Below are 23,469 nucleotides of genomic sequence, written 5' to 3' on the forward strand. Positions count from 1 at the left end.
ATTTTTTAGGACTATATTCTCTATACTCTAATTCTCAGATCTCCAAGGAACATTCTGAGTATTACAAAGTTGATATCAGGATAGGGATAAGAGATCTAAATATCTGGTCTTCGTGTCTAACTGCTATAAATGTGGTTAATAAAAGCTTACTGCTCTCTGTACCTTCTGTTCAATTTTGCTGGGAACCTAAAATTTACCTTAAAAAATAGTAGATTTAAAAAACAGCTATTGCTGATCATCTTTAAGTATACAGAGAGCTCAATTTCTGACCCTCCAGAACTGAAGACCAAATTAATACATTCTTTGTGAATTTGGTACATGTTAAGCTTTACTTTGATAATACTTGCTATATTACTGCATATCTGTCAACTAGTAACTGAAACTCAGAAACTCTAGTTGCTTATTACTCTAGATACATATTAGATTAAGTTTTTCTTTTTTCTTTTCCTTCCTTCTCTGTCTTTCCCTCTTTTTTTGCATTATAAGGGTCCCAGAATAGGTTTTTCTTAATTAAAGACACAAAATGCTGACATGTTTTAGTGTTACTGCACACTGATCTCAGCTTCTCCTTAGACTTCTTTTTTTGCTTCCTAGTAGTCAGAACAGCAGGACAATGTTCATATATATATTTATACATGATTTCCTTACATAATTTGCCTATCACCCGAAACTAAAAGCTTCCCATAATAACACCTAACAAACTTACCCTTGAGAGCACCCCCTACACGGCTGATTGGAGCTCTTGCTGTCTTTTTCCCTTTGCTTTTTAGTTCAGCCAGTGTGCTTCGTTGTGGTACAGAAGATCCCACAACTTCCTCCTCCTCTTCTTTCTCAAGTGCCAACAGAGTTTGCCGAGACACTCGAGCTTGGAATTGTCTAAAGTAAGAGAAGGGACAAGTAACAGTTGGTGAGATGAACACTACTGTCCAGAGTCAATTTCCTAATTTGCTAAACAGGGAAAAAGAGTGGGATGTAAGGGAAGAAATATATAGAAATAGCCAAAAGAAAGTGCTTATTCTGTCAGAAACAAAGAAAGCCACCTTGAAATCAGAGAAGGTCCAAATTTGTATATCCAAATTTGACCAATCAAAAATACTCTGAAGAGCACCAGCAGGTTGACCTCAGGATTAGATCAGTGCCTTAGATTAAGATTATAGAATATATTAAGATCAGAGTTTCCCATCAACTTTTTATTTTTATTTTGACTTTTCAAACTCACAAAATAGTTGAAAGAGTAAGTGAGCACCCATATCTTCTTTACCTAGATTAACTAATTGTTAACATCTTGACACATCTATTTTATTGTCTCTCTTGCTACAAAGAATCCCCACCCAACTCCCTACCCCAACATTTTCCCTGAATCAGATGAATGAAGTTGCACTAAACATGACATTTTACTTTTTAGTAAAGCTGGTAGAAGTTTGAAGACTAAACTTCTGTGCTGTTGCCAAAGTTTTAAGTATTATCAAAAGGGTAAAGAAACTGAATAAACTGCAAATGCTGGCCAAGATGGAATAAGCTCATATTAGTTTCTCTCTTTCTCACTGATTAGAATTAAAAACTCTAAAAAAAAAAAAAAAAAAACTCCAGACAAAATACAAAAAAGCAGCTGAGGTCTCTAAAAAGTAAACAAAAGCAAGTGGACTGTGGAGAGGAGTCAAAGAAACAACCCACTCAAGGCTGTTTCCTGTTTTTTTTCCCCTTCTCTTTTCCATTTGGTTTTGCATTGTTACATTAGCAGTGCAGGAAGCTAAAACTCCTAAAGAAACCTCATCTTTTTGTCCAGAGGAAAGGAAAAAGCGGACTGTGAGGGCCAATGAGTATGGGAGAAATATTGGAGGGGATGAGCTGAAGAGAATCTCCTGATTCTGTACATGAATTGGCACAAGCCCTAGACCACCCTTGAGCTATGCATACACAGAGCAGACCCAAAGCAGCACAGAAAAGGCTTTAATAACTGAACTATAATATAAACCACTGTCCAAGCCCTAGACTAACCCTGGAGCAACAGACAAATGGGATAGACCTAAAGGTCTCTGAAAATTGAACTGACATTAGAACCACTACTCACATAAGTTGAAAAAGAAATTATATCTGAAGGCTGGTTACCTAATTAGACAAAAACATAAACATTAACTAACAGGACCTAGAGTCTAATAAAACCAGTATAAGTGTCTAGTATATAATCCAAAATCACCTGACATATAAAGAATCAGGAAAATGTGACCATTCTCAAAGGAAAAACAGAAATACAAACATCAGATGACAGCTTCCCTGGTGGCTCAGACAGTAAAGAATCTGCCTGCAATGTGGGAGAACTGGGTTCGATTCCTAGGTTGGGAAGATCCCCTGGAGGCAGGCATAAAAACCCAGCCCAGTATTCTTGCCTGGAGAATCCCCAAGGACAGAGGAGTCTGGAGGGCTACAGTCTGTCGGGTCGCAAAGAGCTGGACACAACTGAGGGACTAAGCACATTACAGCACAGTGACCAAAAATACAAACATAGAAATCACAGCACAACCACGACTGGTACTCAGGTAGAAATTTTATATATAGTTCAAAGAATAATAGAAAAAAATCACAATATTATAAAGTAACTATCCTCCAATTAAAATAAACTAATTAATAAAAAAATTAATAAAAACATCAAATGACCCAGGTGTTAAGTTTTCAGACAGATTTTAAAGCAGCTAATATAATGATGCTCCATAATATAAAATGAGTGGAAAGATAGAATGACTGGCAAGATAGAAATTCTCAACTGACACACAGAAACTATGAAAAAGAATCAAACGGAAATTTTAGAAATTTAGAAAAACACAATATCTGAAATAAACAATTTACTGGATATATTCATTATCAGAATGGAGAAAGCTGAAAAAAGAGTAAATGAACCTGAAGACAAATCAACAAAAATTGATCACCTTAAAGAACAGAAAGAATAGTTAAAATTTTGTTTTAAATGAACAAAGCTTCATGGACCTGTGGGACAGTATCAGAGTCTAATATATGTGGAACTGAAGTCCCAGAAGAAAAGGTACAGAAAAGCATTTTAAAAATAATGGCTGAAAACTTTTCAAATTTTGTGAAAGTCATGTCTTTACAAATTCAAAAAGCCCAGTAAACCCCAAATGGATTAAATATAAAGGCAATCATACCTAGATACATCATTATCAAATTGCTTAAAAGCAATGTTAAAGAAAAAAAACACTTAGCCAGAGAAAATAAACTCACTACAAAAAGGAGGATGAACCATTCAAATGCCTGTAGATGCCCCATCAGATATCAGAGAGTCTAGCAGACAGAAACATGCTAAATGAATGGTTGGACCAGAATTCTACATCCAGTGAAAATATCCTTCAGAAACAAAGATGGATAAAGACACTCTCAGGGGCTTCCCTGGGGTCCAGTTGTTAAAATTCCACACTTCCAAAACAGGAGGCACGGGTTTGATCCCTGGTGAGGAAATCAAGATTCTGCATGCAGTGAGGCTGGTGGGGTGGGGGTGGGGGGACATTCTCAGATGAAGAAAAACTAAGAGAATTTATTGGAAAAGATTCACTCTAAATGAATGGCTAGAAAAAACCTCTTGTCTGACAGGAAATGATATCAGAGGAAAACTTGGAACTTCAGGAACAAGGAGAACAAAAATGCTAATATAACAGACTATTTTTCTCCTAAGTTCTTTAAAATACATATGGCTTTTGAAAGCAAAAATTATAACATTGTCTGATGGGATTTTCAATGTATGTAAATGTAATACTTAACACCAGTATATCAAGAAAGTCGGGAAAATATAGAACCTATATGGTTATAAAGGTTCTATGCCTTCTATTATTTTACTTGAAGTGGTAAAATATTAATTCTAAGTAGATTGTGAAAGGTTAGGTATATGTATTATATACCCTAGAGGAACCACTAAAAAATAACAAACAAAAAGTCAATAAAATAAATTAAAGTGAAATACTAAAAAAAAAAAAAAAAAAATCAAACAATCCAAAAGAAGACAGGAAAGGGGCAACAAAGGAACAAAAGACAGAGAAACCGAAAACAAATACTAAAATAACATATCTAAATCCCACAAAGTTGGTAATTTCATCAAAATGTTCTAAATAAACCACATAAAAAATATTGTGACAGTTGAGAAACACACAACATCCAACTCTTTGCTGTGTATAAGAACCACTTTTAATAAAAAGACACTGTCAGGTTAAAAGGGAAAAGAGAAACCTGATTTAAAAATGGAGAGAAGACCTTAACAGACTTTTTCCAAAGAGGAAAGGCAGAGAGCTAAAAGGCACATGAAAAGATGTTTGACATTAATAATCTTCACGGAAATGCAAGTCAAAACCACAATGAGGTATTGCCTCACACCTGTCAGAATGACAATTATCAGAAAGAACACATCACAAATCACAAGTGTTATCAAGGATGTGGAGAAAAGAGAATCCTTGTACTGTGTTAGTGGGAATGTAAATTGCTGCAGCCAGTGTGGAAAAGATAATAGAGGTTTCTCAAAAAACTAAAAATAGAACTATCATATGACCCAGCAATTCCATTCCTGGGTATATATCTGAAAAAAACAAAAACACTAATATGAAAAGATACATGCACCCCAGTGTTCAGAGCAGCATTATTTACAACTGCCAAGATATGGAAGCAACCTAACTGTCACCAACAAATGAATGGAAAAACAAGATGTGGTATAAATATATAGTAGAATAATATTCAGTCATAAAAAAGAATGAAATTTTGCCATTTGGAACAATATGGATGGACTTGGAGGGGATTATGTTAAGTGAAATAAGTCAGACAAAGAGACAAATACTGCATAATATTACTTAAATGTGGAATCTAAGAAATATAACAAACTAGTGAATAAACAAAAAAGAAACTTACAGATATAGAGAACAAACTAGTGGTTACTAGTGGGGAGAGGCAAAATAGGGGTAGGGGATAGGAAGGTACAAACTATTAGGTATAAACTAAGCTACGAGGACATATTGTACAACACAGGGAATATAGTTGATATTTTATAATAACTATAGATGGAGTGTGTACGCTCAGTAAGTCACTAAGTAAGTCACTTCAGTCATGCCCAACTCTGTGACCCTATGGACTGTGGCCAGCCAGGCTCCTCTGCCAATTGGATTCTCCAGGCAAGAATACTTTGGTGGTTGCCATGCAGGATCTTCCTGATCTAGGGATCAAACCCACATTTCTTATGCCTACTGCAATGGCAGGTGGGTTCTTTACCACTAGCACCACCTGGAGTATAACCTTTAAACATTGTGGATTACTACATTGTGTACCTTTAACTTCTACAGCACTGTACATCAACTACCCTTCAATAAAAAGAAACCCCTTTGTTAATAAAAGGAAATCCACACAAAATCCTATAATATGAATGTTTATAGCAGCACTATTTCATAATTGCCAAAAATTGAAAACAACCTAATGCCCAATAACTGATGAATGGATAAATCATGCACTATATCTATAGAATGACATATTACTAGGCAATAAAAATGAAATACTGATATATGCCACAACTACGTTCATCTATAATGAACCTTGAAAACATGCTAAGTGAAAGAAGCCAGTCACAAAAGACCATATAATGTAGGATTCCATTTATGTGCAATGTCCAGAATAGGGAAATCCAGAGAGAGAAGGAGATTAATGGTTGCCTGGAACTGGATTGAGAGGGAATGGAGAGTCACTGTTAATCAGTTCAGTTCAGTTGCTCAGTTGTATCTGACTCTTTGGAACCTCATGGACTGTACCAGGCCAGGCTTCCCTGTCCATCACCAACTCCGGAAGCATGTTCAAACTCATGTCCATCGAGTCGGTGATGCCATCCAACCATTTCATCTGCTGTCATCCCCTTCACCTGCCTTCAATCTTTCCCAGCATCAGGTCTTTTCCAAGTCATTTCTTTGCATCAGGTGGCCCGAGTATTGGAACTTCAGTATCAGTTTTTCCAATTAATATTCAGGACTGGTCTCCTTCAGGATTGACTGGTTTGATCTCTTTGCAGTCCAAGGGACTTTCAAGAGTCTTCTTCAACACCACAGTTCAAGAGCATCAGTTCTTCAGTCCTCAGCTTTCTTTATAGTCCAACTCTCACATCCATACATGACTACTGGAAAAACCATAGCTTTGACTATATGGATCTTTGTTGGCAAAGTAATGTCTCTGCTTTTTAATATAGTCTAGGTTGGTCATAGCTTTTCTTTGGAGCAAGTGTCTTTTAATTTCACGGCTGCAGTCACCAACTGCAGTGATTCTGGAGCCCAAGAAAATAAAGTCTGTCACTGTTTCCATGGTTCCCTCATCTATTTGCCATGAAGTGATGGGACTGGGTGCCACGATCTTAGTTTTCTGAATGTTGAGTTTTAAGCCAGCTTTTTCACTCTCCTCTTTCACTTTCATCAAGAGCCTCTTTAGTTCTTCTTCACTTTCTGCCATGAGGGTGGTGTCATCTGCATATCTGAGGTTACTGCTATTTCTCCTGGCAATCTTGATTCCAGCCTGTGCTTCATCCAGCCTGACATTTCACATGATGTACTCTGCATATAAGTTAAATAAGCAGGGTGACAATATACAGCCTTGACATATTCCTTTCCCAATTTGGAACCAGTCTGTTGTTCCATGTCTGGTTCTAACTGTTGCTTCTTGACCTGCATTCAGATTTCTCAGGAGGCAGGTAAGGTGATCTGGTATTCCCATCTCTTTCAGAATTTTCCAGTTTGTTGTGATCCAGAGTCAAAAGGCTTTAGCACAGTGAAGCATAAGTAGATGTTTTTCTGGAATTCTCTTGCTTTTTCTATGATCCAACAGATGTTGGCAATTTGATCTCTGGTTCCTCTGCCTTTTCTAAATCCAGCTAGAACATTTGGAAGTTCTCAGTTCACATACTGTTGAAGCCTAGCTTGGAGAAATTTGAGTATTACTTTGTTAGCATGTGAGATGAGTGCAATTGTGTGATAGTTTGAACATTCTTTGGCATTGCCTTTCTTTGGGATTAGAATGAAAACTGACCTTTTCCAGTTCTGTGGAATAATAATAAGTATGGAATTCATTTTGCGGTGTTAAAAATGTTTAAAATTAGATTGTGGATATGGTTGCATACCTTTAAAACTGTTGGGAAAAAGAGTAAAGAAAGGAAAAGATGTATCATGAAAACTAAAGAAAGCTGGACTGGCTATATTAATATCAGATCAAGCTGACGTCAGAAAAAGTATGATCAGGGATAAAGATGAACATTATATAATGATAAAGGGATCAATTCTAAATGTGTATATACTTAATAGAACTTCAAAATATATGTAGCAAGGCTGATAGGAGCTCAAAGAAGGAAGAGATAAATTCACAATAAAAGTGGGAATACCCTGGTGGTCCAGTGGTTAGGACCCTGAACTCTCATTTCCGAAGGCCCAGGTTAAGTTCTTGGAAGGGGAACAAAGATCCCACAAGCTGTGTGGCAAAAAAATGAAAAAGAAAATCCCACAAAAAAAAAACCACAACAAAACAGACTTCAAGATTCCTCTCTCAGTAACTGACAGAATAAGTAAACAGAAAGTCAGCAAGGATACAGAAGACGAGAACTGACTACCAATCTGCTTGACCTAAAAGTGACATTTATAAAATATTTTATTCCAAAACAGCAGAAAACACATTTTCAGGTGTACACAAAACATTCACATATTCTGGGCCATAAAATGAACTTTAATAAATTAGAAAGACTTGAAACCATACAAATTATGTTCTCTAACCATAATGGAATTAAACTAGAAATCAGTAGCAGGGAGATACCTGAAAAATCTGCAAACACTTCCTAATAATACACTTCTATATATCCCATGGATCAAAAGGAAGACATAAGGAAAATTAGAAAATATTTTGAACTGAATGAAAATGAAAATATAGTATTATTATAAAAATCTGTGGGATACAGCTAAAGCAGTGCTTAGACAGAAATCTTTTATATTAGAAAAAAAAGCTCTAGAAAACAGTGCTCTAAGTGTTACCTTAAATTAGAAAAGGGGCAAGTGAAACCCAAAGTAAGCACAAAGAAGGAAATAATAAAGAGCAGAAATTAATAAAATTAGGAGCAGAGTATCAATTAAGATTTAAAAATCAATGGAAGCAAAAGCTTATTTCCTAAAAAGATCAATAGAATTTGATAAACTAGAGGACCAAATATCAGGATTATCAATATGAAAAAAACAAAGAAGGAAGGTCACTACCTAACCTATAGACATTAAAAAGATAATAAAGGAATACTATGAACAACTCTATGCCTATTAACTCATCACTTAGATGAAGTGGACCAAGTCCTTGAAAGATAAAAACTACCAAAGCCTATTCAAAGAAATAAAAGATCTAAATAAATGGAGAAATACATCTTGTTCATGCATAATACTAATCAAAATCCTAGAAAGCTAATTCTAGAATTTATACAGAACGTCAAATGAACTAGAAGAGTTAAAAAGAACAATTAACTGATTTCCAGACTTACTATAACTCTTCAGCAATCTAGATAAGGGTAATATATACCAGTGATAGACATTAAGATCAAAAGAGAAAACAGAGTAACAGAAATAAACCTACACAAATATGACCACCTGATTTTTGACAAAAATGCAAAGGTACTTCAATGGAGAAAACCTTTTCAACAAAAGGCACATGAATAAATAAGGCTCATAGGCAAAAAAAAAAGAACCTTAATACCTTCTATAAAAATTAACTCAAAATGGATCACAAATTTAAAAACAAAAACTATAACACTTCAGGATAAAAACACAGGAGAAAAATCTCTGTGACCTTCAGCTAGATGGAATTCTTAGATATACCAAAAGCACAACCTATTTAAGAAATAATTGATAAATTAAACTTCTTCAAAATTAAAAACTTCTGTACTGTAAAAGTCACTTCTAGAATTAAGCTGGGAGAAAAGGTTTACAAATCACTCATCTGACAAAAGACTTGCATTCAGAATAAAGAACTCTTACAACTCAAATGCATTATGCTAAATGAAAGCAGCCCAAATTAAAAGACTATATACTATATGATTCCACTGACATGACATTATGGAAAAGTCTAAACTATAGGGCTGGAGAATAGATCAGTGGTTGCTAGAGGTTGGGACTGTGAATAGGTGTTGACCACAAAGGGATAGAATGTGGGAATTCTATGGAGTGATGAAATAATTCAAATATATCTTAATGATGATAATGGTTACATGTTTCTATACATCAAAGACTAGACTTTACTGTATGTTAAATAGAAAATACTTAAAAAGTATGTCTTTTAAAAAACTGAATAGTAATGAAATTAACTTGCCAATCCACAGAGAGCACTTTATTCAGATGCAAAACAACTTTCTGTACCTATTAAAGAGTTAAGAAAAGCTCCAGAGAGGAAGTTTACCTGTGCTGGGACTGCAGTCTTTCTAGCGGTTCAGCCTTCTGTTCAATACCTTCCTGAAATATCAGATCTGCTTTCTTAAAGTTTTCTCTAGCTTCATATTCTTCAGCCCATGAGATATAAAACTGAGCAAGTGAAATGCCAATTCCTTGGTTATGTAAATAACTGTACATATCCAAAGGTTCATTGCATAAATGCCCCTGTAACAAATTAAAAACAGCAGTTAACCAATTTTTCTTCACATATTGTCTGTTATGTTCCGGTCACTGGAGATACAATATGTAGTTTCTGCACTGAAAAAAATATTATCTATTATAACACAAGATTATAAGGAATATATTGGGAGGACCTAAAACACATTTACACTAATCCCTTACCTGACAAAAGTAAGGAATTAATTTGTAAGAAAAAAAAAATGGGGAAGAAAGCTTTCAAGAATACATGACATTTGAGTGTGGCCCTTAAGGAGAAATAAACTTATATAAGGTAAAGAGTGGGAAATGAAGTGCACTTTAGGCAGAGAAAAAAGCATAAGCAAAGACACTGAAGACTAAGATTGTGGAGGTGTAGGCTAGATAGAAGTTTGGGGAAAAAAGGTGTGACCGGGCTTGAAAGTCAAGCTCATCAATTGTAAATATACCTGATAGTCAATGTTATATGTGTTGGGGTAGGAGAGCTATAAGCAAAGAAATGACATGGTCAAATCTGTATTTTAAAAGGGACCTTATTAAGACCAGCCACAATACAGATAATTCTAGCAGCAAAAAGGGAAAGGGAAGGGATCGGTAAAAATCCCACACCACTAACAAGTTTGATATATTTTTTCAGTCTTTATTTTTCTCGAGGAAAAAAAAGGAACATGTATCATTTTTCCATGGGATAAAAAGATTTTTGTCATTTCATAGTTTTAATCATAATTAAATATTTTTATTCCATTTAACTGTGCATCATTCATTTTTCCATGCTGCTACTTAATTAATATGTTTGAATGGGTGAACAATGTTCCATCTAGTAGATCTTTCATCGTTTAACTATTCCCTTACTTTCTGGACAAACCACTTCTACTTTTTCCCAATTGTAAATAATTGTGTAATGAATACCTTTAGGCATATTGCCTTTCACATTTTACATTATTCCCTTAAGATAAATTCCTATAAGTGGAACTATGTTAAAAAGTAAATTGCTTTCTAAGATGGTTATACAAATTTAAAATGTTAGTAGTTATTTCCAAATATAATTTCATAGCTAATACTTATTTTTAAAAGTTTCTACTTTCATATAAAAATAACATTTCAGTGTTCTCATTAAGAGTTCTTTTACTACTGCAGAGGATAACATGTTCTCCTGTTCATTTACTACATGTATTTTCATTCATATCTTTCTGTTCCTGATTGTCTAGCCTTGGTTTAGTCCATCTTGTATGTTTTACCATACATCTCAACACTTTCCCTCTTTCTCTTCTATTACACTTACAATTAATTGCTTACCATCTGTCTTCCTCAATAAAGTAAGTTCCACAAAGGCAGAAAACATTGCTCTCTACTACATTCTAGTCCCTACCCACGGTCTAGTAGAAAAAAATGAAATGTTCCATTTATATATTTAACAAAATCCATTAGTATCTTATAGTTTAATTTCATAGTAATTCAGTAATGGAGTTTTTCTGCTTATTCAAATTAGAGATGTTTTCCCACATGTGATGATATTTCAAGCAAAGTAATAATTCTCAATGTTTATCACTGTAAGAGCAAGTCCTTGATATCTATTACTACATAAATAAAGTTTAAAATTGACTGCACTTCAATAATGGTTTTCTGAACAGCTGTGGTGCAGCATGGGGCAGTGAATACAGTTTGGGTTATTCCAGAGTGCTGAATAAGATCACTTACGAAATATATAAAAGGATAAGATGGTTAGATTAATCAATTCAAAAGTTAAACATATCTTTCTGGTAACTCTTAAAAAGCCAAATTAAAACCATTTTAAACTTTTAATTAAAAATACTGGATATTTTCTAAGAACAAATTTTTCCTTAGCTAGATTTTAGTTATCCTTTATAAAACGGACTGGAGAAAACTTTCTGCAAAGCAAAAGAATAGTGTGAGGAGCCCATCTTTACTCCTTATGACTAAGAAAGAAAGCAAAATAATTTAATATGCACCTTGTTTCCCAGCTACAAAGTTTAGATTACTGCTGATCACTCTAGGGCTAATAATTTGAATTTGAGGGTTTTTTTTTTTTATGTTGAATTTGAGGGTTACCTAGACCAGTGCCTCTCCAATTACCTGTAGTGAAGGGACAATTTTAGGCGTGTGTGTTTAAAAGTTTCCATTGCATTGTTGACTGATATTTTTTAAAAAGACAATAAAAATAGAAGTTATAAGAAAAATGATGCACATAGATGCACAACATCAAATTGTCAATAAAATTTCTAAACGCTTACTCTCAATTTTTGTATTTACCTTGAACAGTCTACAGATCATTCTTTCAGGAGCACTGGCTTAGATTATGCTTTTTACTCTATGATAATCATTACTCTTCACTACAAACATTGGGTTAACACAAGTGAACAGAGAAATTATTCCAATTACTACTTTTACTAGCTTCAACTAACTATAATCATAGAAACCTGGGATTAAATGTCACTTTAGAGGTTTATTTAGTTCAATCTTCTAGTAAGTCACATATAAGAATATTATATAAAATACAATGAACAACAAAAGCTATTAGTTCACCATCAGGAACCACAGTCTCACTAACAAATCTGGTTAGCATTCTTTGTGTGCCATCCTTTCTTATAAATTCCCATAACTACTATCCCTAAGGTAATGTCACCAGCTTACATAAGGATGCCAAGATATGTCAAATGGCCTGCAGAAATCAAGACAATTATGTCTTCAAGATTCATTTAACGATATTAATAATTATTTTATTATATTTTAGCCATAAATATAGAGGTATATTTTAGCCAGAAAGCTTATTAATTTCCAGTGTTGGTATTTTATCATATTACAATGATTGTTGAAAACAGTCTATTATTTAGAATTACTTGACTACTTATTTTTAATTTTTTATATATTTTATTTAAAGTTTTTATCCAATATCTAATTCTATCATCTAAAATTCTATTCTAAATATTTACCACTTGCCTTTTTTCTTTAAAAAAAAAATTACTTATTTATTTAGTTTTGGCTGCATCAGGTGATCTTTTTTTGAGATGTGTGGGCTTCTCTCTAGTTGTGGTGTGCAGGCTCAGTAGTTGTCGTTTGTGGGGTTTGTTGCCCCATGGCATGTGGGATCTTAGTTCTCCAACCAGGGACTGAAACTGTGTCCCCTGCATTGGAGGACAGATTCTTAACCACTGGACCACCACCAAGTCCCCAGTTGCTTTTCTCTAATCTCTTTTAGGATAAAAGAGAAGAGTTAATGTCTAAGAAACTCTGGTCATCATTTTTATAAAGAAGATGTTTTCATAAAAAATCCTCAAAAGTGTTCTTAAAAGAACTACATGTCAAGTAAGACAGTACAAGGTAGTCAGGTCAATAGTTTCAATTATAGCAACACACTAAATGAAAAAAAAATGAGAGATAAAATATAAACAACACTGTTTTTTACTGTGATGATTCACAAAATGGAAGAAAGGAACAGCAGAATCACCTACAAAAGATTTTCCCAAACACTTGTACTACCACCATGCGCTGGCTCCTATATGTCCTCCCCGAGCACAGCTGCACAGCCTAATGATGATTAAAACCGATAAATAACCCATTCCTACAGAGAGATATACAGGCCTTATGGTCACTTTTAATGGGTTAAAAAAATTCTTGTAAAATGCATCTCTAGATGGAAACAATTTTGAGTATTTATGGAATGTTTAGTATCTACTGAACAGCTCAGTTTTTGAATGTATAAGATACCTATTGAGAAAAATCTCTTAATTTAATAAACTCAGATGGCACTTCAGAAAGACTTACCAGCTTAAGCCAGAGACTAAGAAATCGGGGATCGTTATAATATCGTTTTTCTCCTTGTAGCGCTTCTACAGCTCTTTCTAATAACGTTGACATATTGCTTTCCTTCCCGCCCTGAGGATAGTTTTGCTCTGTCCAGTTAATATATCTGAATAGGAAGAGAGGAAATGAATTATTTTTCAAGTTTAACATGTCTTGTTCCAAGATCCATTCTGGACTTTTCAAAGCAGAAATATCTAATATGTTGACAATGTTTATTTAGAGGTTTTCAGTGACATGTCCTAAACCTGTATCTCTCAGACTTTTCTAAATATTGCTAACATGTACCTGTGGGAAAAAATGAGGATGGTGGCAGATGGGTATAGCTCACAGTCACACCTTAGGAAGATACACTATAATTATTCTGCTTCTTTGTGTCTCAAAAACACTACTCTCTACTCTAACACACTGCTTCATACAACTCTGTTTGAGAGGCATAGCTATAAGAACTCCATCTATTGACCTTCCCTGGTGGCTCAGAGGGTAAAGTGCACCTCAGGAAGATACACTATAATTATTCTGCTTCTTTGTGTCTCAAAAACACTACTCTCTACTCTAACACACTGCTTCACACAACTCAGTTTGAGAGGCATAGCTATAAGAACTCCATCTATTAAGTTTCTATTGCCCTGTTAAATAAAAAAGACTCACCTATCCCAAACATCCAGAGGGTCATTTCCAGCATAAAATCGAATTTCAGATTCAAATGCCCTGAAATTTAAACAGAAAATGTTAGCATAGGCAATAGTGATAACAGCCAAATGAACGAGTGTCACCATTATTTTTATTCATTATTAAGTATTTAATATCAATCTAGATAACTGTACTGGAGTTTGAGAGCTTGTTAAACAGAAAGAAAAAGAATAGAAATAATGAGGATTCTGTTTGATAACATAACTGGAGAGACAAAATATGAAGAAATTAAGAGAAATTTCAAGACAACTTATAGAAAAGTACTATTACACAGCATTTAAAGCTCTGGAACAAGACTCCCAAGGTTCCAGTGCAGCTCCACTAATCACTAACTGAGTGACATTAGAAAAGCTATTTAAACTCTGCTTTCAGTTACCTCATCTGTAAAATGGTAATAATAATATGATCTATCTTATTAGGTTGATTAGTCTTAAGTGTAAAGTATTTAGACAAAGTAAGTAGTTAAGTACTCAATAAATGACACCCATTACCTTTATATGCATATGATAGTACTGAAGAAGCTAAATATACACACACACACATTAATATATATCCAGAAATAAGACTCTTAAAGAAGAATTCCATGGATAACATTAGTCAAAGAAGAATTAGACCATATAAAAATTGGAGGAATGTTTCAGAGAAAGTGTGAAATATGACTTTATAAAGTGCTTACAAAGGCAGAGGGCTAAGATGAAGTTAAAGGTTGACCAGTCAGAATAGAGGGGAAGTACTATGTAATAAACCACAATTTAAATAAACAATGTATCAATAATAACTGTATAAGGGGTTATGTTTAACATAAAGAATAAGAATAGTCCCTGACACAAAAGACCCTTAAACTCTAATAAGAAAGACAGTACATAAATGAAAAATTAACTAACAATACAGAGCAGTATATTACAACTGTCAAGAATTGATAGTAAAGGCTTTATAATGTCAAAAGGAGGTGTTATAGAAGCAGTCGTAGAAGGTGGGACTTTGAAGGAAACATAAGATTTCAAAGAAAAAAAGAGTCTTACAAGAGAGAGGGAAATCAGTATTGAATAAAGTTGTCAAAGTCGGAGAGCTTATCCAGCTATAACATAAAGTCAGTATTGGGAATAAATGGAGATATCTGAAGAGGTAAGAGAATGCTTTAAATGCAAATTTTAAGAGCTTGGATTCTGGCTGTTCAGCCAGTAGTGGTTCTTCAGTTGGAGAGTATCTTGAATATGCTAAGTAAAGATTTCAAAAAGATTAATCAGGTAACACTGAAAAAGGCTGGGACCTGGGACCCTTGGCGACAGTGCTTGCACCTGGACAAATGTTTTCTGGAGCAACAGAATATAAAGAAACTATAAGGGAGTAAAAAATAACTGTGTACATGAGCAGTTGGAACAAATTTTGAACAAGATATAAAAAGACCAAAAACCCAACTGCTACTTCTAAGGTGTCCAGAGCAAAAGCAGGGTACTGCAGTATGATCCCTGCATACAGCAAAAGCAAGGGGGTGGGCAGATCACCCAAGCCACCCCTCCAGCCCAAACCTTGGACCTGCCCCTACCCTCACTCCCTTTAGGGAACAAGCTGGCCCCACGTTCGGGAAGCAAGCAAGGGAACCTGTTACTTGTTTTTGACCCCTGCAGCTCTAGTCCCAGTAAAGCCTTGCTTGAATGTCTTGTCTGGACTCTTATCAATTTCTCCTGATTAAAGAATCCAAGAACCCTGTTTGATAACAACAGTATAATAACAGGAGAAATTAGAAAAGGGGCCACAATTGTGTGACTAAAATGGTGATTTAAGTATGGGATAATGAAATAAATGAAAAATAAAATTCAAGACAATACTGATAAAAATCAGCAAACCTCCAAATTTATCTATGGATTCAATGCAATCCAATTCAAATCCTAGCAGTCTCTTTTCTAGAAACTGACACAATGATTTTAAAATTTGGAAAAGCAAAGGACTAATAATAGCTAAAAGAATTTTGAATTCTACCTGACTTCAAGTCTTATTATATAAAGCTAATCAAGACAACATACAAGTTGTCTTTCATACAACCTGATGAAAAGGTAAACAGTTAGATCAATGGAACAGCATAGAGTCCAGAAATGATCCACACATACACAACCAAATGATTTTTGACAAAAGCCCCAAAGCAATTTAATGGGGAAAGACAAAAAACTCTCTTCAACAAATGAAGGCAGAACAACTAGATAGGCATATGAGGGTAGGGACGGAGGCATAAGATCTTTTATTCTAACCTCACACCATGCACAAGGATAAATTTAAGATGAATCACAGACTTAAACATAAAAGCTAAAACATAGCTACTAGAAAAAAAAGAAAAAGAACTACAGGATTTTTTCCTTTTTTCAAAAAAAAAGACCTTTTAGGCAGGCAAAGATTTCCTAGAGGAGACACAAAAGGTACTAAAAGAAAAACACTAGTTAATCAGACACCAAAATTAAACACTTTGGCTTGTCAAAAAGTACCACCAAGAAAATAGATAGCCATGAACTGGGAGAAAATATTTTAACACATATATTTGATAAGGGACTTGTATACAGACTACATAAAGAACTCTTGCAGTCCTATGCTTAGATGCTCAGTCATGTCCAACTCTTTGCGACCCCATGAACTGTAGCCCATCAGGCTCCTCTGTCCATGGGGATTCTTCAGGCAAGAATACTGGAGTGGGTCGTCATGCCCTCTTCCAGGGGATCTTCCAATTGTAAAATAAGGCAAAATATCTGAACAAATGCATCACAAAAGAAGATATATAAATGGCTAATAAACAAGTAAATAAGTGCTCACTTCAGTAGTCACTTGGGAGATGGGAAGTATAACCATCATGAGATACTATTATACATCCACCAGAATGGCTAAAATGAAACAACAACAACAACAACAACATCACACTAAATATGGGAATGGATCTGGAGCAAATTGATTCTAATGTTTCTGATAGGAGAGTAAAATGTTACAACCTTTTTGGAAAACAAACACTTATTCTCTGACCTAGCAATGCTATTCCAAGAGAAATGACAATCTATGTCCACAAAAAGTCTTATTCAGAATGTAAATAGCAGCTTTACCCACAAAACACATAACTGGAAAGAATCCATTTGTACATAATTGATAAAGGGATAAACAAATGAAATACTACTCAGTTAAAATAAAAAAAGGAACAATCTACTAATACATGCAACGTGAAAATGCCTAAAAAACATATTGAAAGTACTATATGATTCCATTTATATAAAATAGTAAAATAAACAAAACTAACCTATGGTGATAAAAATGTGATCACTGGTTTCTTCATGGAGGAGGGGAAGATTGATTGGGAAGGTGCAGGAGAGAACCTTCGGAGGTAATAAAAATGTTCTGTCTTGAAATGTGTATCAAAATCACCTAAGCATACTTAAAAATCTGAGCCTTTCACTGCATGCAAATTATACTTAAAAAAATTAGGGGCTTCCCTGGTAAGAATCTGCTTGCCAACACAGGGGACACAAGTTCGATCCCTGCTCTGGGAAGATCCTACATGCCTTGCAGCAACTAAGCCGTGTGCCACAACTACTGAGACCGAGATTCACAACTATTAAAGCCCATGGCCTAGAGCTTGTGCTCAACAAGAGAAGCCACCTCAGTGAGAAGCCCGCGCACTGCAACAAAAAGTACTCCCTGCTCACCACAACTACAGAAAGCCTGCACACAGCCACGAAGACCCAGCACAGTCAAAAGTTTAAAGTAATAAAAAATAGATCTTTAAAAAAAAAAATCACCAATCCCTAGCAATCGACTAAATCAATGAGTATGAGAGAGCAGTGAGGTAAGATCATTCAGATTAATTCATACCATTAATCAAAATGGAGTAGAAAAAGGAAGGTCCTACATGAGAAAAGATTCAGTATTTAATACACTAGTGAAATATTTATCTCCATATGTTACAGGTAGATAAAAAGACATTTAGAAAGCAAGTAAGAGATGTAGACAGTAGTTAAATAATGCTGGAAAATCTGAATATGGAATGAGAACAGAGGGCAAAGAACAGAAACTTAGGTAAAATCAAGTAGGAAGCCAACAAGCAAAAAGGAAGAATAGTTAGTGAAGTGGAAAAACTAGTACAATGTCACAGAATGTCATCAAAAAGATTTAATAATAGAACACCATCTGTGAAACAAAACCATAAAATCCAGTGCTTTTAAAGATTCAAAGAGATGATCAAGGGTATTCATTACATTAGATCAAAGTTATGATAATTTTCTGATAATACAAGAATTTTTTGGTCACGAAACTGCAGGTAGAAACCAATACTTTAGTTTACCTTTTTGAAAAGAAGTGTATTTATCAAAACATTTGTCAAAGGAGAGCAAGTTTTATTGTTCACTATATTGAACAATAGAGTGGTATTTTTCAGCTTTTCATCACCCTGAGTTCCTTAAATTCAGTTTCTCCAAGGCATACATTTTCTTTGGAGACCACTATTTCTTTTGCATACATTCTCAAAAATATGTTCCTAGAACATTAATAATTGAGTACAGACAAAGGATAAACAGATGCACTCTCCCTCAGTATTCAGAACACAAAGAAGCAATTTCATTAATTGATTAGTCTCAAAGAGTTAATTCTGTTTCAGGATTCAGAATGACATAATTCTTTTGGTAAATACTATAATATGATACTTGCTTTACTTATCAGTTCCCCCTGTATAAGAAATATTTCTGTTGATACAAGAGTTTGGCTGCTCCACAGTGAAATGAAATCCTATAGCTCTTGTTCTTAAGTGCACTCGAGGGGATCTTTAGATAGCTGTTGTGTGATAAGAATGCAGGAGAGGAACAGATTCTCAGACTACCAATTTTACCAATTTTTGAAGAGTAGTTTAGTACTCCTTATGCCATCCTGCATGGGTCCACGCCCACATTAACTACCACAGCTGGGGATGACTGGTGGAGCCCCAGCCATTCTACACACCGTTTTTGTTGCTGAAGAGTAGTGTTACAGGCAGATTCTTGCTGAGCCAGTGCTCCCTGAAGTGTGGACATGATCCGCCCCTGCCTTAAAGGTTGGACATTTTCTTTACTCAGCTCCCATTCATCTCCCTCCAAGGACATGACTTCACTGTGGAGAGAGAAACAAAAGTAAATCTCATACTAACACTGAATTGTTACAACATTGGATTATTGTAAATGGTTTCAGAAAAGTGATAATTCATGATCTCTGGGTTAAATACAGTGGGCTGGCACATTAGTAGTGTTATTAATGTTATACTCCTAACCTTCTGAGTCTATCTGTTTCCAAGTTCAAGGCTGCAGTATTACCTAATGGAAGAGAGAACATGGCTACAATATTGTGAGCAATATCCTAAGAAGAAAGTTTATGACAGGAAGAAAGAAGGGAAAAAAATATTATAAATTTGGCAAAGTAGACAAAAGTCAGATAGATGCCTATCACTGAATGTATCACCTTGTTTAATTTAAAATTAGCAAAGTGTTTACCAGACTAACCCCATGTTTCAACTGATTACTTAAAACTGAAGTTTATATATATAGGTAGCCCAGAGTAGAAGCAGACAAAAATACAGTTTACTGATCATAAATGCCTCCTCCAATTATGTCAATTCTATGGGGGGAATCCGCAAAAGCTTTTTGGAGGTAATCACCACAAAGGGTATATACTCTGAACTTCAGAGCTCTACAGTCCTCAAAGAGAAGCTTACTTCTGGCTAAGAGATGCTATTTCTGTATTTAAAACAGAGACAGACAGGCACTATTCTTCAAAAATAAAGTGAAAGTTTTGTGTGACCTCAGTCTAGACGAGAGCTAAAAACTCCCTTCAGGAAAACAAACTGTAAGTGATTAATAATGTAAGTTGTAACTACTCTTATCTTTTTAACTATTTTGTGTAAATATAAGGGCCATGTCATTTATTTTTCTATTCTCATAATCTAACACAGGATCTAACAGTAGTAAGCAGTGAATAAATATTTATTGAGGTTCCTAGATTTCTTCTCTTAAAATAGCAATTAAAATATCTGTTAAAAAAAAAAATCTGTTAAATGTCCAAAATTGAGCTGGATTGCTTCCTCCCTCCCTTCTCCTCCTCTTGCCTCCTCAAAGACCTGCTTCTTCCCTCATCTCAAATAAATGGCAATTTCATTTATCCAGCTCTCAAGTAAAAAATCTTAATGCCAACCTAGACACCCCTCTCACATCCCCCAGTCATCCAGCAAGTCCTGTTGGTTCCACCTCTAGAACGTATCCAGAAATGAACCTTCTCAGCATCTCCACTGTTTTCAGCCTGGCTCAAGCTACCATCTTCTCTTGCCTGGACTATTTCAATAACGTCTAAACCGGTCTCTCTGCTTCCATCCTTTTCTACCTTTAGTCTTTTCGATACTGCAGCCAAAGTGATCCTGTTTAACCCCATGTCAGATCATGTCTTTCTTTTGCTCAAAACCCTCCAATAACTTTCAACTACAGAGTAAAAGCCAAGTCCTTATAATGCCTGCATCTTCACCTTTTTTACTTCATTTCCTTCTATTCTCTGGTTCATTCTGCTCCAATTACTCAGCCAGTGCCCCTGCCTCCCCCAACTCTCACCCTCCAGCCTTTGTACTTCCCCCCAGATCAATGCATGACTAACTCTTGAGTTTCCTTCCAGTCTTGAGCTAAATGACACCTTTTCAGTGAGGCCCTCTGTTCAAAACTATCAAAAATTGCACCAACCGTCCTCCTCCCCAGTTTTGTTTGTTTTGTACCAACCACTGTCTACCTTTTGGTTTATTTATCTTGTTTTCCCTACCCTCATTCCACCCAGAACTTAAGCTTCATAAGGATAGGGATTTTTGTGTTTTTGTTACACCTAGTACTTTGTAGGCGGTTAATAAATATATCTCGCATGACATCACTATATTTAAAATGGATAACGAATAAGGTCCTATCCTATTGCACAGGGAACTCTGCTTAATGTTAGGTGGCACTCTGGATAGGAGGGGAGTTTAGGGGAGAATGGATACATGTATGGCTGAGTCCTTTGGCTGTTCACCTGAAACTATTACAACAGTGTTAATTGGCTATACTCCAATATAGAATTTAAAAAGTATATATATCTTTTGCATGAATTAAAGAGCTCGTAAAATGACATTTATCTAAGTACTGTGTGGTTGCGGTAGTGCTCAGTGGTGTCTGATTCTCTGTGACCCTGTGGTGTGTAGCCTGCCAGGCCCCTCCTCCATGGAATTTTCCAGGCAAGGATACTGGAGCTGCCATTTATTGCTTCAGGGGATCTTCCCAACCCAGGAATGGAACCGAGTCTCTCTTGTGTCTCTTGTATTGGCAGGCAGATTCTTTACCACTGCGACACCTAGGAAGCTCATAAATACCGTGTACCCCCTAATGAGAACGCACATAGAATTTCAATCCAGAAGAGCTTGCTGCTGCTGCTAAATCGCTTCAGTCGTGTCCGACTCTGTGCGACCCCACAGACGGCAGCCCACCAGGCTCCTCCGTCCCTGGGATTCTCCAGGCAAGAACATTGGAGTGGGCTGCCATTTCCTTCTCCATGAAAGTGCATGAAAGTGAAACGTGAAAGTGAAGCCGCTCAGTCGTGTCCGACTCTTAGCGACCCCATGGACTGCAGCCCACCAGGCTCCTCCATCCATGGGATTTTCCAGGCAAGAATACTGGAGTGGGGTGCCATTGCCTTCTCCACAGAAGAGCTTATATATGGATAAATAAGGAAGAGCAGCAAGCATGCAGAAATGGGCTTTTTAGATTTCTAACTATGCTAACTTAAAGACAGCACCTACCATGTGCTAAGCACTTATTTGGAGGCAGTTACTTAACAAATACCCTGAATTCTCCCAGAACTCGGAATGGTAGGTAGCGTTAACAGCGGCATCTTCCATTTAAAGACGTATCCAAAGTCACAGAGTTAGCGAATGGCTGGGCTGAGACACAAACACAGACCACAAATTCCAAACCCTTTGGACCCTTGGGGTCCCACAGCCTCCTTGGCTTTGCAGCAGGATTCTCACGCGCCCTCAGCGCACTGAGGTCAGTGCTAACCCTGTGCCTTCACCTCCACTCCTCACGTCCAATTCCAGCAGGGAGGACGATTCGGTCGGGCCTGCTCTTCTCCTGGACTGCTCTCAGCGGAGCCTCTGTCACTGCCAGGCACCCTAGAAGCTCGCAGGCCCAGCTCCCGGCCGCCCTTCTCCGGTACCTACCTCGGAGCACCCCTTTGCTTCTGCATCGCCGCCATCCTGCATTCCCGGCTTAGGGCTTCGTCCTCCCGCGGGCCTTTCTTCAGAGCCTCAGACCGCCTGGGCCTCCTTCTGCAACCTGCCCTTCGAGGCACTGAAGCGACCGGAGGGTGCTCCCCGAAAAAGCACGCACCTAATCCCCTCACGAACCAGCCACCCCAAGCTCTCACGCCCAGCCGCCAAGTTTCAAATTTAACGGTCCCGCGCGGACTACGTGCTACGCCCCTCCGCTCCTCCCCGCTAGTTCCCAAGGAATCCTGGGACTTGTAGTTTATCCCGGGTTTAGTCAATGCTGTCGCGGTGCATAGTGGGAGTGGTAGTTTCCGGGGACTGTGGCTGTCCAGGTGCCGCAGGCTTAGCGGGTGTAAATTCAGGAGGTGTAAATTCTCAACAGGTGCTTTCTGCGTCCAGGCCTTAGAGCTAATATTTGAGCCAAGCGAGGAACATTTTAAGCATCAGAATTCTCTGATATAATGAGCATAGTAAGATATCTTTGAGTGCTTGCGCTTGACCTGATTTCTGGACTGGCTGGCCAGGCTATGACCACCTCCTGCTGTCTGCCCCGAGTGTCACAAGTGTCCAGAGTTCTTAGGCGGCTCTGACCCAGCTGTTTCCTGCCCCGCACTTGAATTGAAGAAAACTAGATTCTAATTCTGTAGAAATCGTACCAAATGTGCAACCTTAGGCAAGCGACATATTCTCTCTGACCTTAAGTTTTAACTCATCTGTAATGTGGTAATGACACCGCCTTGCTTCTCTGCTGTAGTCCCAGGCAGAGAATACAGCTATGCTACAGCTCCGGAGGTTTTGCCTCTTTTCCCCTTCAGCAGACCAGCCTTTATTGACATTCTTTAGTCCCAGTTCCGATTTCTTGAGGAAGAAACCATGGTAAGTTCAGATGTGGCTAGGGAGCAGCGTTTTTGAACAAGCCTAGCTGAAGAGTCGGAGACGACTGAGCATCCTCACTTTCACTTTTCACTTTCATGCACTGGAGAAGGAAATGGCAACCCACTCCAGTGTCCTTGCTTGGAGAATCCTAGGGACAGGGGAGCCTGGTGGGCTGCCGTCTATGGGGTTGCA

The 23,469-nt window shown here is 36.7% G+C and overlaps 1 protein-coding gene across 1 annotated transcript in view; it reads right to left on the reverse strand.

Annotated features, from left to right (window-relative positions):
- The window catches only part of BUB1B (BUB1 mitotic checkpoint serine/threonine kinase B), a 50,698-nt gene extending 28,088 nt beyond the window's left edge, over positions 1–22,610 (reverse strand). Inside the window, exons 1-6 of the mRNA XM_005685483.2 lie at positions 22,354–22,610; positions 19,098–19,244; positions 14,094–14,153; positions 13,407–13,551; positions 9,436–9,632; positions 707–876 (exon numbers count right to left, since the gene is read on the reverse strand). Of these exons, the coding sequence (XP_005685540.2) occupies positions 707–876; positions 9,436–9,632; positions 13,407–13,551; positions 14,094–14,153; positions 19,098–19,244; positions 22,354–22,388 (754 nt within the window). The 5' untranslated portion in view covers positions 22,389–22,610. The remainder of the gene's footprint in view (positions 1–706; positions 877–9,435; positions 9,633–13,406; positions 13,552–14,093; positions 14,154–19,097; positions 19,245–22,353) is intronic.

Source organism: Capra hircus, chromosome 10, assembly GCF_001704415.2.
Source record: "Capra hircus breed San Clemente chromosome 10, ASM170441v1, whole genome shotgun sequence".
NCBI lineage: Eukaryota > Metazoa > Chordata > Mammalia > Artiodactyla > Bovidae > Capra > Capra hircus.